Consider the following 14,338-nt stretch of genomic DNA (forward strand, 5'->3'; position numbering starts at 1 on the left):
CGTATGACACGAAGAAAGGCCTCTTCACTTCCTTTGAAAGCTGCGGCCTGAAAAATATCTTCGAGGATCAGGAACTCATTTACTATCTTCATCCTGAACACAGAGCAAACAGATGTTCAATCTGTCAATCCTTTTCATCGAAGACTTGGAAGGACCACCACTCGAGGTTAGTGGCATGGATCGAGGAAGCTAAGGCTTCTGACGCGGCCTCTGGGCGTAGTCCTGCCTCTTCCAGGGCCAGCAAGTCCACTGTGCATAATCCCTCTGGTAAGAAGAGGTCCTTTAAGGATGCTTCCTTGCCAAGGTACCAAATGAAGCAAAATCCCATGCTCCATCAACGTCCTCATCAACAATCTCCATGGCTGCGATACCCAGTTCTGAGAATGATCAGACGCCATTGCCGACTCAGTTGACGGTTAGCCTACTGGTTTGTGGGTTACCTCCATCTGTGAGAAAATCACTGGCCTCGTCATCCAAGCACAGGTCATCGAAGATGAGCAAGTCATCTAAGGACCCATCTCCAGTTCCACCGGCGTCATCGATGCCCTCATCGACACGAGCCTTTTTTGACTACGTCATCCATTCAGACATTAGGTTTGTCGTCAACCGTCCCATCGTCAGCGCCTCTGTCTGCAAAGTCAAGTCCTCCTTCGATGGCTGCTACCCGAAAGGGCTCGTCAGTGACGGTCACCACGGGCAGGGTATCTCTGCCTCGTACACCTCCGTCAGCGGATCCAACAACAATCCTGTCGACAACAGCACCTTTTCCTGCTCTGCATGCTCCAGTTGTTGCCTCCTTTCCAAAGGGCTCTGATCTGGTGAGAGACATGACTCCAGCTCTGGAATTCCTGCCCAGACCCACCAAGGCTGTCCCACTCTTTACTCTGGCGCCTCTGGGATCCCCCAGAGAGTCCCCAGCCATCTAATCTACACTAGCTCTGAAGAGGACCTGCCAGAAGATTAGGATCAGGAAGGGGGCCATGGGAAACCCGACCCTATTGTACCCATGCCTCATCAGGGGTCACCGACCCATGGGCTTTCTCAGCCGTTTACCTCTCGCAAGGGCTCAAGCCCAGTTCCTGCTCCTGCTGTACTGGCTGCACCTGCTCCTGTGCCAAGAGACATGTCCTTGGACATCCTATTCACCCTGCACATGCTGGTGACAGATATTCAACAGAGACTGCTCCTGTCCCAACTCCAGCCATGAGTCTTCCAAGACCACCTCGGCATCAGCCGCCACTGCCATACAAGCACCCTGATGCCCCTTGGCCTGCGTCCGCAACTCTGGCACAGGCACCAACACCACTGGTACTCATGAGTTTGACTATGTTCCTGCAGATGGGGAACCTCTTGATGTCGATGAGCATGCCATGGCTTCTACCCCAGACAAAATTGTCTCTTTAGCACTCCACTATTTCGAAAGCTGCCAAACTCTTCAACCTGGTACCAGGAGAGAAGAAAAAGGAGGGTTTCCTCTTTGAACGGCAGGAATCCTCCAAGAAGCCATTGTATCGGTCCCTTTGTTGGATAACATATGGGAGGATGACATAGCGGTCAAGTAGGCTCCTAATACCACACCTGCTAAGTAGGACCGGTTGGAGAAGAAATACTGGGTTCCAGGCTTGGTCCCTTGGTACTTCAGGTCTAAGCCTTCTCTGGACTTGGCGGTATCGGCCTCCACCAGAAAGTGTTCCTCCAACCCCTCTTCGTCGTATGGTGCCTTCAGACCAGGATGCTGCAAGGAAGCGCATTACCACCACAGCAGCTTCCACCATCAAAGCCACCAGTGCACTCACCATCCTGTTAAGGTACGGCAGGGAACTGTGGTACAAGCTGGGGCCCATCCTTGACTTCCTTCCTGACGATAAATAGGCTGAATCTTGGCCCTGTTCCTGCAAGAGGTAGTGGCGTCTGACCATGCCATCACTATCGCTCTCGACATTGCGGACGCCGGCTTCCACCAGATGGGGAATGGTCTTGCTCGCTGATGCCAAGATTAGCTAAAAGCTACACATTTCTGCATGGATGTGCAGTTATCAACATGCCGTTCAATGGGAACAACCTATTTCAAAAAGGAGTCAATGACACTCTCCATGCCATCAAGACCGATACGGAGATGGCGCATTCTCTTGGGACATTGCAACAGAGGAGACTGCCCTTTCGTTCCCCAAAATGGAGAGTCTCCAGAGCTTCCAAGGGTGACGCCACCCCCTATCGCCCGCCCTCCTGCTCCACCGCCTAGGAGGTTTATAGGGGTCACACCCAGGCTTACGGCAGTGGCACCCATTGTCGTCTCCCCCCCCATCCAGGACGCAGACACCAAAGCAGGCCTGAGCCAGCCCAGGATCGGTGCCCCCCCTTAAGCACCCCAGTGGGAGCCTGACTATCAAACTTTGTCACTCAGTGGCAAAAGATCTCCACAGAAAAATGGGTGCTGGATGTTCTGCAGCAGGGATACACTTTGGAATTTCAAGACCGGTGCATCAAGAGCTGCACATGATGCAGCTGCTGCAGAACCATGCTTTGCAAATGGGCTATAGAACCAGTCCCTCAGTACCTCTGGGGTTCCTGAGTGTACTCCAGATACTTTCTGGTAAGGAAGTCAGGAGGGTGGCGACCAATCCTATACGTGTGGTGCCTCAACATGTTTCTAAAATCCCAAACGTTCAGGATGGTCATGTGCTCGACCAGCTGGAGGAAAGGGATTTTCTGGAAATGTTCGATTTGGAGGATGCATACTTCCACATGCCCTTCATCACAGGCACCGGACGTTCCTGCCTTTTGTCATCCAGGGAAGAAATTACCAGTTAGGCCCTCCCCTTCAGGCTTGAAATCGGCTCTGAGGGTGTTCACCAACTGCTTTGCTCAGGTGGCAGCGCATCTACTCTGCAAGGGAATCCACACCTACCCATACCTGGATGACTGGCTCATTTGGTCCCGCTCCCACGCTCTGGCATCCCAGAACACAGCAGAGACCATCCAACTCCTGGCATCGCTAGGCTTCTCGATCAATAATCCGAAGTCCTGCATATTGCCATCTCAGCACGCTCTGTTCCTGGGTGCCTGACTCAACACAGTCTTGTGTCTGGCAACTCGCTCAGAAAAGAAGGTGAAGGCCATCCTAGGAAAGGTCCAATGGCTGTCGGCAGTGGCCGTTGAAACAGTCCGGTCTATCAAGTCTCTGCTGGGTATGATCTCCTCCTGCATACCATCTTGTCCTCTTTTGCAGGTTTCAGATGAGGCCGCTTCAAGAGTTTTTGGATGCCAGGTGCCAGCAAGTCACAGGCACATGGACAGACAAGATCGTCCTCAATCTGGCATTCCATCAAACGCTGAAATAGGGATCAGTTTGTCCACATCTCCCACTGGGAATTCACTTTCAGATCCCTCCGTACTAGGCTACAGTTATGACTGATGCCTCTCTGGTAGGTTGGAGAGTCCACACAGAACATTCTCACGCCAGTGGTCTCTGGCTTCCAGAAGAAAAGGCGTTGCACATATACGTCTTGGAACTGCGGGCGGTCTTCTGGTCCTTCAACTCTTTCCAGCCTCGGCTCCAGGGAAAGATGCTGCGTGTCTTCACGGATAACACCACCACCATGTTTTACATCAAGAAACAGGGCTCTCTCCCTGGAAGCCCAGTCTCTATGGCACTGGGTCATTCTTCAGTGCATGTTTCTCATCGCTTTTCACCTGGCAGGCGTCAAGAATACCATTGCAGACTCTCAACAGGTAGCTGTGGTCCTGCCACGAATGGGAGCTTCCGCAAGCGCAAGTGTCGCGCCTCTTCAGCAAATGGGGTCTTCCTCAAAGCGCCCTCTTTGTGACAGCTGCCAAATCCAAATGTCAGAAGCCGCCAGCAGATATCCTCAGCCGAGGAGCTTGGGGGTTGCCTTCTCGTTCCCCTGGGAGGATCTCTTCCAGTACGCGTTTACTCCAATTCCACTGCTACTATGTGTGATTAACACACTCAGACGTTGCGACTGCAGGACGATCCTCATTGCACCGGCGTAACCAAGGCAAATCTGGTACTCGGACCTTCTCCATATGTTAGTGGTTCCGGCTATCCAACTACCTCCACGTCCTAACCTGGCCTCCAGAGAAGGAGGTTCAATCCTACACCCCGACCCAGAGTCGCTGAATCTCGTGGCCTGGCTTCTGCAGCCTTAGAATTTGGACACTAAGGCCAGGCACAAATGGAAGCGCTTTATGACGTGGTGCCAGACGCAGAAGATACTGCTGCCAATGCATCTATCAAGGTCCACCTGACCGTCATATCCCGGTACACACGGGCTCCAGGCAAGCTTTCCCTGTGGTCGCACATGCTCGTTAAGGAGTTCCGTATGGGTCTCTTCAGAACATTCCTGCCGGTAAAAGCTCCTGCACCGGCGTCGGAACTGAGCGTAGTACTGTTTAAACTGATGGGCCTCCGTTTTAACCAATGCATTGAGCCCCCTAGAAGTTTCTGTCATGGAAAATAACCTTACTGGTGGCAATCACCTCGACCAGGAGGGTACGGGAGATACAGGCCCTCTCCTCTAAGTCTCAGTTTTTGTCCTTCCACGCCACTAAGGTGGTTCTGTAAACGCATCCTTCCTTCATGGACTTTCATCCCAACGAGCCTTGGTTCTACCAATTTTCTTTGCAAATCCTTTTTTATCTGCTGAAAGGGCGTTGCATTCTATGGACGTTGCGTGTGCCCTGATGTTTTATGTGGGGCACACAAAGGACTTTCGAAAGATCTCCAGGTGGCTCTCTGTCTGCATCATGCATTGCCATTGTCTGGCCAACAGACCGCTTCCAGGCCGGCTAACAGCCCACTCCAAGAGTGCCATCGCGGTGACTGTGTTTCTCTGTGGTGTTCACCAGATTGACATCTGCAGGGCTGCTACGTGGAGGTCTGCCCACACCTTCACAAAATTCTACTGTGTTGACAGGGATTCCAGTGAGGAGTCCTGGGTCGCCTAGCAGTTCTACCAACCTATTTGTTTAAGGTGAGTCTGTTTCAGGGGCAAGTGTATTGCTTCTGTGAGCCTTGCCACCTCCGGTGGTTATGTGTGTGTACTGTTGTGTCATTGTATTCGTGAGCATGTGAATCCATGCAAGACCCCATGCTGGAGATGGTACAAGTTACTTACCTGTAACTCTTGTTCTCCTGCATGGGTCTTGCATGGATTCACATGCGAACCCTCTCTGGCTCTTCTGCCGCTTTACGTGCGCTACCACATCCGAAGATACCCATCAGAGGTGGAGCTTAGGAGTACAAGTGTCTTTGGCTGTGGCAGTATGACCCAAAGGACACTGATATGCTATAGAAGATACAAGCAGTTTTAGTTTCAAGCTAAACTGCTTTTTTATTTAATTTTGTTTTTTTTACAGAAGATTCCCAGCCTGACGACACGAAATATAGAGTAACCGGTAAGTATCTTGTGACCTTATGGGGTATAAACCTCTGGCAGAAAGGAGAGCCTTGTTGGCACTGAATCTGTTTTGGGGATCTCTTGACCCACTGTGAGTGTCCCCTAACCATTGCTTTCTTTTTGCTGGCGTCCCTGGTTTTCTTCACTTGATTTGTGTTTAATCCCAAGGACTTTTACTGATGTCCTGCTGGCACTGCAACCATTATCCGGGTGTGCAGGCCTTGCTGGTCCATATAGCTACATAGAGCGGGTATGCTTTTTGAGCACCATGTTTTGGTCCCAGGCTAACTCTCGGCCTGAAAGTCTGCTGTGTTTTAGGCTGTTGGCAGCTAAATGTACTTTTGGTTTGACCAGCAGTTGTCATTTTCACTGTATTAGTAGCCAACTAGGTCTACATGGGTAACATTTTGCATTTAGGTTTTGCACCTGCTGTTTTGCTTTGTGGCCTTTCTTCGTCTGTGGGGACCACGTGGCAGGCCTAAAATGAGTGCTATGATGTGGTGGGCTCTGTCGGAGCTGACCCCAACCCTGTACCCTTTAGGGTGATTTAAACTGGGTTCATTTGGTTGCAGCCCCCTGAACGTTCTAATACATATCCAGGTTATGAGTGCTAGTGATGGTGGAGGATTTATAGCCAAACGACTTGAGGGGGGAGTCTAACTCACTTAAAGTGGGGGTGCGCTGCTACCCTCTTCCGCTCTGTCTTGCACCATGATGGGCACCTCCCGTCACGTCTGTTAGCGTGGAACTATTCCTTGTAGGCTTGCTGTTCTCTCATGCCTCCTTGAGCTGACCTGATCCCTTGGTCTTCTTCCTCCATTTTCATGAGATCATCTCCCTCACTGCTACTGATACTGCTTGGCGTGGCGTTCACGTGGCTACCCATGATCTTCATCCTTTTGATTGTCTCAACGCTTGATGAGTGGTCAAGTCCCTTGGTACCAGAGCTCTCCTGCAGACCTATAAAGCAACCCCTGTATTTACTGCAACTTTATCCCAGAACCAGCTTGAGGATCCAGTGATTGGCACCATGAGCACTTGCCCCCCAGGTCCTGTTACATTCCTTGAACCCTTAATCAGGGGGTCCCTTGGTGCGAGTAGTGGGGTTTTGCAGGCTTCCTCTACTACATATTGCAATTGACTTGCATTCATTCAAAGCCTGCTCTGCATTCATCCTGCTGCGTCTGGCTTGGCCTCGAACCTGGAGATGAAGCTCTTCAAGTGGTTCTGTCCTGGGTCTTCGGTTGGTTGGTGGCTCTGTCGTGTGCACCAATACGATGGGAAAGTACTGAACCTAACATCACTACATAACCGGTGCTTGAAATTAGTCCCTCTCATTCCTATAAACAAACATTTGGAAACTCTACAACTCAGAATGAAAAGAGGTACTTACCTGGGTTTAGATATTTTCCTCACCACCCGCCCCTAGTCTTCTACCAAAAACTGTAATTTTCAGATGGTGGAAATTAATTATTAAGAAATCTGATGTAATTAATCACTGCTGCTCGCTCCTTTCCCCTTAGGGACAATTGGACTCAGTGTAACTAGTTTGCATTTGTTTCTAGGAGTGAACTAAGGGACAATTGGACTCAGTGTAACTAGTTTGCATTTGTTTCTACGAGTGAACTAGGACTTCCTGACGCTCAGTGCTGTGTAATTAGGTTCCTGTGATGTTCGGGATTCGATGTGGCCACGGCTTCTAATGGTTGCACCCTTTCATTCCTTCTGTGTACTACAATGCATGTACGATATCTTACCTTTTCTTTAATATGTATATGCAATTTATCCGTGTGTAGGACTACCTTTCGTCCCTGCTCCAGTAGCATTCCAAACTGCAGGACTTGCCACCAGTATTTAGTCCTGAAACTAGAGTTGGGAGTAGGAAGGCTCTTACCCACATCCCGTTGTTGTATATACTTTCTAGCTCTGGTATATGTTTGATCATGCTTATTTGAACATATGGTTGCTTCATGTGCAATGCTGTACTAAAGAGTTTTTTCAGTATAGTGGTGTAGTGTCCACTTCTGGGTAATTTATTGGGCCGATTTCCCCAACCTTCTCACCTCCTTTCTGAGTGACGCCTGTTTGCTCTGCTAGGCCACCCAATGGAGAAAGTTTGAAATTTCTTTGATATGATATATGATATGATCGGTTATTTATAACGCGCTTAATACCCAGAGATTTCTTAGCACGGACCCGGAGATTTAACCTGTGTGGCTCTGTGTCGTCTTGCTTCCAAGGCGAGCACGTTGCCCCTGAGCTATCCTCTCGAGTCTGAGTTGATGCTCTCTACTCTATAAGGGTAAGTGTGCCCACAGAGGGCTGTGGAAAACCATCACTGACGGGTCTACATAGTGATACCGTTTAGAAAACAGTCAATTATGATACTTATTAATCAACAAGGTTAGAACTTGTAGCCATTCTTGTATGAAGACATTTCTTCAAACTATTAGCTCCTGGATGTTACTTGGGACTGTGTGTGTGTGTGTGTGTGTGTGTGTGGTCCTCCTCCAGTGGGGGAATGAAGTTGCCTTCTTGTCAGAACTCCCTGGTGGCTACACTTCTGATAGCGGGGTTATGCCAGGATGGTTTCCAACGGTACTATCAAACTGCAAAAACATGGCAGTCCACTTTACAAAAGAAGCAATTTTACTTCAATTTTCCAACCTTTGACCATAACTGTTTACTACAGTTTGCGCAGAGTTTACGAGATTACAGAAGTTAGCTGTTTTTTGTGGGGATGTTCCTTGCATGATGTTAGGACCCCCTTTTGGAGGCTATGTGGTTTTACCTTAAAAATTAAAAGTATCATGGTTATTTGATCGGTTTTCTGAATGCCACCAGGCCGGTGCACTTCAAATTCCATGTATTAAGACCCCTAATGGATAATATCCCTGGCGTTGAACCTACACATTGCCTAAAGCCAGTGCAACAAAAACCTACAATTTAAAAATGTGCTGGTTGTTCAAAATTTGAGAATGACCTATTGAAACACTGGGTATGAGTGTTTTCTATTGCCTTTTTCTCTGACTCTTTTGCTGTATCTCTTTTCTTTCTCTTTCATATTCTGCAGTCTTGTTTATTTTCCATTATTAGCCATGGCAGCTGTGTCTGTCTTTGCCTGTGTCTGTTGTGTCCGTCTTCTCCTGCGTGTCTGTCTTCGCGTGTGTGGGTTTGCTTGTCTTTGGTGTGTATGCGCCTGCTGCTCTCTTTGCCTGTGTGCGCGCGCATGCCTTTGCGCATGTGTGAGTGCGCGTGACGGGCTCGGACTGGCTCATATGGCAATAGGTCCATGGCCGAAACAAAAACGCAAAATGCTGTGTGGGCCCGTTTTTTGGGTCAAAGTGAGGCACTTTTTTGACCAATGTGGTCCAATTTCATGAGTTACTGCACTATGTGGCTTATAGTTTTGACCAGTGTTGCTGAATAAATATGTTTTAAAATGTAAAATTTGCATCACATTGTATCAAAATCTCCCCCTTGAGTGCTATTCAAACAGTGTCACAAAGGGAATGAATTCCCATTTGCAACTGTAGGCCACTTTTTCATTGGTGCCCGAGACAATTGTAGGCCCCAGTCCGACCCTTTAAATCAATGCCTATATAAGATTGAAGCTACAGTGTTGGCCTGTGGTTGCAGACACGTGGCGTGGGGGCAACATTGACACGGGAAATATAAGGATTATGGGATTCTACAGAGTGGTGCTTAACCTGCAAGAGCCAGAGCATTCACAGGCCCTGTTCCGGCACAAGTGCAGCATCTGCAATATGGGCATGAGCACAATGGCGAATTCAAGATGGGGGCCGGCCCAATGAAGTTCCAGCTGCCGGGAGGAAAGCGTGGCTAGACCGATTGAATTTACAGGATTAGTCGCTGCATAGCCAAACACCAGTCCGCAGTCACTATTACTCAACTTATGAAGGCCATAGCAATCTTCCCCAGAGAATTAGGTGTGGGTGTTGAATAGACGTTGTGAGTGGCTGGCGGTGCAGTAGGAAAAGGACGCACTGAACGTCTAAGAGGAGGTAGCAACGGAGTAAAGGGGGCAGCAGGAGGAGAAGGGAGAGAGTGAGTTGGAGGAGGAGGTGATGGCAGAGGGGGGAGGGAATGTTGAAGGTGTAGGAAGAGGAGGTGGTGAAGGGAGACCTGAAGGAGGTAGAGAGGCGGAAGGAGAAGAGTGAGCGGTGAGTGCTAGAAGAGGAGGTGGTGAAGGGAGACCTGGAGGAGGTAGAGGCTGAGTTCAAGGGGTGGAAGGAGAAGAGTGAGTGGTGGATGCAGGAAGAGGAGGTGGTGAAGGCAGACCTGAAGGAGAAGAGTGAGTGGTGGGTGCAGGAAGAGAAGGTGGTGAAGGCAGACCTGAAGGAGGTAGAGAGGCAGAAGGAGAAGAGTGAGCGGTGGGTGCAGGAAGAGGAGGTGGTGAAGGAAGACCTGGAGGAGGTAGAGAGGCGTAAGGAGAAGAGTGAGGGTGCAGGAAGAGGAGGTGGTGAAGGGAGACCTGGATGGAGGAGGTAGAGACTGAGTTCAAGGGGTGGAAGGAGAAGAGTGAGCTGTGGGCGCTGGAAGAGGGGGTGGTGACAGTGAAGCCATGCTCATGGAATCATTCCGGATAGCAGTAGTGTCAGAGAATGGTTCGTCTTACAAGACCATCAACAGAGCAACGTGTTCACTCTGCCAGAACAAACCACAATAATCTCTGCCACCTTTTTAGTTCATGCTCTCGCGACACAACCACAACTCTCCAGAAATTAAACGGAACTGTCATCTCCCTCTGCTGTCTAGTCAGAAAGATGAGTAGTCAGTCCGTGCGCCGAACCAGATGGCTTACACAGATCAGCTTATCTGGTCCTTATGCAAATCACCATCTTTCCTTTGTGCACGTGGCTGTCATTTTCCATAGTTCCATCATCAAGTCCATAGTTCAAGCTATTCCACATCATGTGACACCAGAGGCGTTAATTGCATAAAGCTCATTACAACAACTCTCATGTTCCTACTGGATAATATGAATAAACACAAGTGAAAGAGAAGGGCGTCTAAAATTATGACCTGCAAATTACTGCACATGATATAGGCCATATATATTTGCTGGAAATATATGCGTTACATGCAGAATAGTCACATGACCATAAAGAACAAATGCCCCCCACCCCCATTTCCCTGCCCAATAGAGGTTAAGCTAGAGCTGAAGGGATAAACGTTTAGGGGAGACTCTCAAGTAGGAGGGAGAGGATGTGGGAGAGCTTCAAGAAGGCAAGGAATAAGTGGGGTGGGAGAAGAGATCTGGAGAAGATAGTAAGGAGGGGCAAAGGGTGGCATCCAGCATAGAAGGAGCAAGTGGTTTGAGAGGAGGTAGATGGTGGGGGAAGGCCTAGGGCCAGCTACAGACTGACAGTAAGACAAAAATAGTCCACACGCTGTTTAGAGGGAGTAGGAAGAGGAACGGGCTTGTAGCAGACCAGTGAGGAGGCCAGCTGACCAATAGCTTGGGTGTCGACATCCAGACCTAGACACTGCTCCACAGGAACGAGCGAGCGTTGGTTCAAAAAGGAGGAGAGTCTGCTGGCACTAGATGAAGGGATCAGATCGTAGTACCTACCCAGATCCATAGAGGCCCTCCTGGCTTGCCTTACCTCTGGGAGATTGTATGCACGCTACTGCAACAGAGCTGGGTTTTGCAACAGGAGCGCTGGGCCTACCTGACTGACACTATACTTCCTGTGGCGACAGAGAGAAAGCCACCAGAAGCCCTGATGCCATCCACATGAGCCAATTCGCGCCAAGAGACTGAGCGTGATGCCCGAAATACCCGAAGAGAATGCTGGAGAGAAGGTCATTGGATCTGGTTTGTTTGACCCCTGACTTACACTCTCCCCCACATCATCCACTTTGAGTTGGCCTGCGTTTCTGTTGCAGCCCAGAAAACGCTTTTGTTGATCTGAACTCATGGACTGTGGATTCTGAGTACAATTAAGTTGTTGATAGTAACATCTGTTATTTCCCGTGCTAAGAAATGGCCAAAACAGTGTTTGTAAATAATCCAATGATATTGATGTTGGGTTTTCCCCCCTTCTCTCTCTTCTTCTTGCCCTACTTCTTCTTTCCCCCCATTTATTTGAATTCTTCCTCTGTTCTCTCTCCTTGTAGGCTCATGTTCCCATGTGGAGTTCCCAGATGAGGACCCCTCTGACGCAGAACGGACTGACATCTCTCTGATCACGGGGGAACTTCGCTCGGTTCACCTCACCAGGACGCAAGATGATGGCCCCTCCTGCACCGCTGTGGAGCAAAGAAACAGCGCCCTGACAGTGGCCGAGCTCAGCCCTGCTGGTAAGACCACGACTGTAGTGTGTGTGTGCCTGCACTCTGCAAGGTCTGATGTGGTAAGAGTCAGGAGATGGGTTTCAAATCTTTTGGCAATAGGTGTCTGCAGTCTACTCATTTCTAGTGAGGAAACAAAACAGGATATTAATTTTCAAGAACAATTTAAGCAAACCAGTCTATGGTGGAGTAAATTATAAGAATACCAGGGGGAGGGGAATCGGGGTTCCCAAATAGCAAAGTTAGTATTCGGACAAAGCTGAATAGTTACTTTGTTTAATAAATTGTGTTCAAAACTTAAAATCCACACTTGAAATAAAAAGAATACACCATTTTAAATGTGATCTGTTTATTTTATTTCTCCATTTTCATTGCCACACCATCCTTATTTACATCATAAAAGAAAATAAAGATATTTACAAAACTAAGGACCAAATGTATGAAACCTTGTTGCAAATAGTGTTAATTAAACTGCCGTGCTTCACAAATGAGCAAAATCGACATTGGGATTTGCAGTTGTAGTTGTGTGTCGCACACATTTGAGCATATTGTGAGCTGCAAAGTCGATTTGGTGAAAAGTGAGCTTCCCAGCTTGCTTGCAGCTGTCCTGGAAATACACATAATCTTTCTGACTGTTCAGTGGAGGGCGCTCTAGAATGGATAAAGTCCTGTTTTGGAGAGGATATTCTGTCCCCCTTAGGCTGAGAGAGAGAAGGAAGCTGTGTTGCACTTAATTTGAGCCTGTGGAACCAAGCACTGCAGCAGGGTCTCATGCTGGGCTTCAGTCAGGGCTTTAAGTGCGGTATGAATTCGGGGGGAGTGTGCATTTGGGGGCGTGGCTTGTGGAATGGGCATGGCCTAAAAAAGAACACAAACCATATTAAGGCACGCAAATAAATATATAAATGCATGCAATTGTGGACCGAGAACTGCTGTGGAAAAAGCTAGCAATGAAGAACTGCCCAAATGGCCTCCTGCTAGCAATCAATGAGCTATTCTCGAATACTGAGATTAAGATCCGTTTGGATTCCAATGGGTTACTCTCGTTACCGATAAAAACAGGATAAGGGGTAAAGCAAGGATGTCTGCTGGGAGCCACTCTATTTAATTTCTTTATTTCAGAGGTGGGAAGAGAAATCATGGAAGCAAGAGGTTTTGCCCCAAAAATAAATGGGAACCCTTTAAGCTACATGTTATACGCCGACGATATTGTGTTATTGGATGTTATGCCGATTGGATTACAAAGGAAGCTCACGGCCCTGAGATCCTACACTGAAAAAAACGGTCTAGTAATATACGCAGCAAAAACCGAGATCCTAGTCCTTCAAAATCTTGTTGGAGTAAAAAAAAAAACAAGCAATTTAAATGGAATCTACGTCAGGAATTAATGAAATGCTGCACTCATTCACAATATCTAGGCGTTTTAATCAATGCACAAATAACAGATGACCGAATGGTACAAAGAATTAAAAGAAAAAGCAGATTCCTTGCTGCCCAAAGATCAATAATCAATAGGAGAGTGGGTACATTTTCGATAAAACCAGTGAGAGAATTATACAATGCAAAGGTGATACCATGTCTGATTTATGGATGCAAATCAATGCTAGGTTGTTCATACAAAGTTTGGAGTGCATGTGAAAACAAATTTTGGACAAGAGTCCTATATTTACCTTGGGGCACTCCGACTGCCTGCATTCGATTTGAACTCGGATTAACCTCAATTAATGCTAGAGTAACATGGAACATGCTATCCATATACAGAAGAGTGATTGGAGCTGATGAGTTACCAGCATATAACATCTTAAGGACCACCATGAGTAAGACAGGAGGGTCAATTTTTGACAAATGGAAACAAATATGCTATTGAACGTTACAGCAAATAAGCGCAAACAAAGAAGAACTAATAGAAAATCCGAATAAGGTAAAGAGGAGCTGTGGGATCAAGACTGGTTCGAAACATCTGAACAGAGACTAAAGCACAGATGCATGACCAATGCTACCTTTGAAGCAAGAGCTATGAATACCCTACTGAAATATTTAGAACTCTTTCCGTCTTACAGTAAAAGGCAAACCTTCATGAAATTAAGACTGAATATATTCAAAACAAAAGAGGTTCTCAACTTGAGAAATACGGTGGAGAAAGCTGATTCTATATGTAGATTCTGCAGAGTGAAAAATTAAACACTGAAGCACATAGTGCTATTCTGCAGTAGCTTGAGCGATTTAAGAACTAAACATCTGGGAACCGAGATTAAGAAAAAACCAAATCGTTGTGGAGAAGAATGGTAGGAAAATATGCTTGTGGGAAATGAAAGAAAACTGACTTTCGCATTAATATTCTTCTTAGAGGACTTGAAAGTTAGACTGATTAAATATCTAGGCCAATGAAGCTATGAGGCAAATCACCAACAGAACATTCTCATGGAAAATGAGAGAGACATGTGAACTCGATTGGAAGGTGAACTTTTTTTAAAAAAAATATTTTTAACTGATCATAATGGATGGATGTGTTTATCTATTTTTAAAGTTGTAATTAACAAAATAAATAAAAAATATATATATATTATTCAGGTATGTGGAATCTGCTTAGATCACATGCT

General features: G+C 47.3%; 1 protein-coding gene across 3 annotated transcripts in view; it reads left to right on the plus strand.

Annotated features, from left to right (window-relative positions):
• The window catches only part of DPH2 (diphthamide biosynthesis 2), a 219,875-nt gene that overhangs the window by 165,095 nt on the left and 40,442 nt on the right, over nucleotides 1-14,338 (plus strand). For all 3 annotated transcript variants that reach the window (XM_069642392.1, XM_069642393.1, XM_069642395.1), the window contains exon 6: nucleotides 11,565-11,747. In XM_069642392.1, the coding sequence (XP_069498493.1) occupies nucleotides 11,565-11,747 (183 nt within the window). The remainder of the gene's footprint in view (nucleotides 1-11,564; nucleotides 11,748-14,338) is intronic.

The sequence above is a fragment of the Ambystoma mexicanum genome, chromosome 1q (assembly GCF_040938575.1).
Source record: "Ambystoma mexicanum isolate Mex_15411 chromosome 1q, UKY_AmexF1_1, whole genome shotgun sequence".
In the NCBI taxonomy this organism is placed as follows: Eukaryota; Metazoa; Chordata; class Amphibia; order Caudata; family Ambystomatidae; genus Ambystoma; species Ambystoma mexicanum.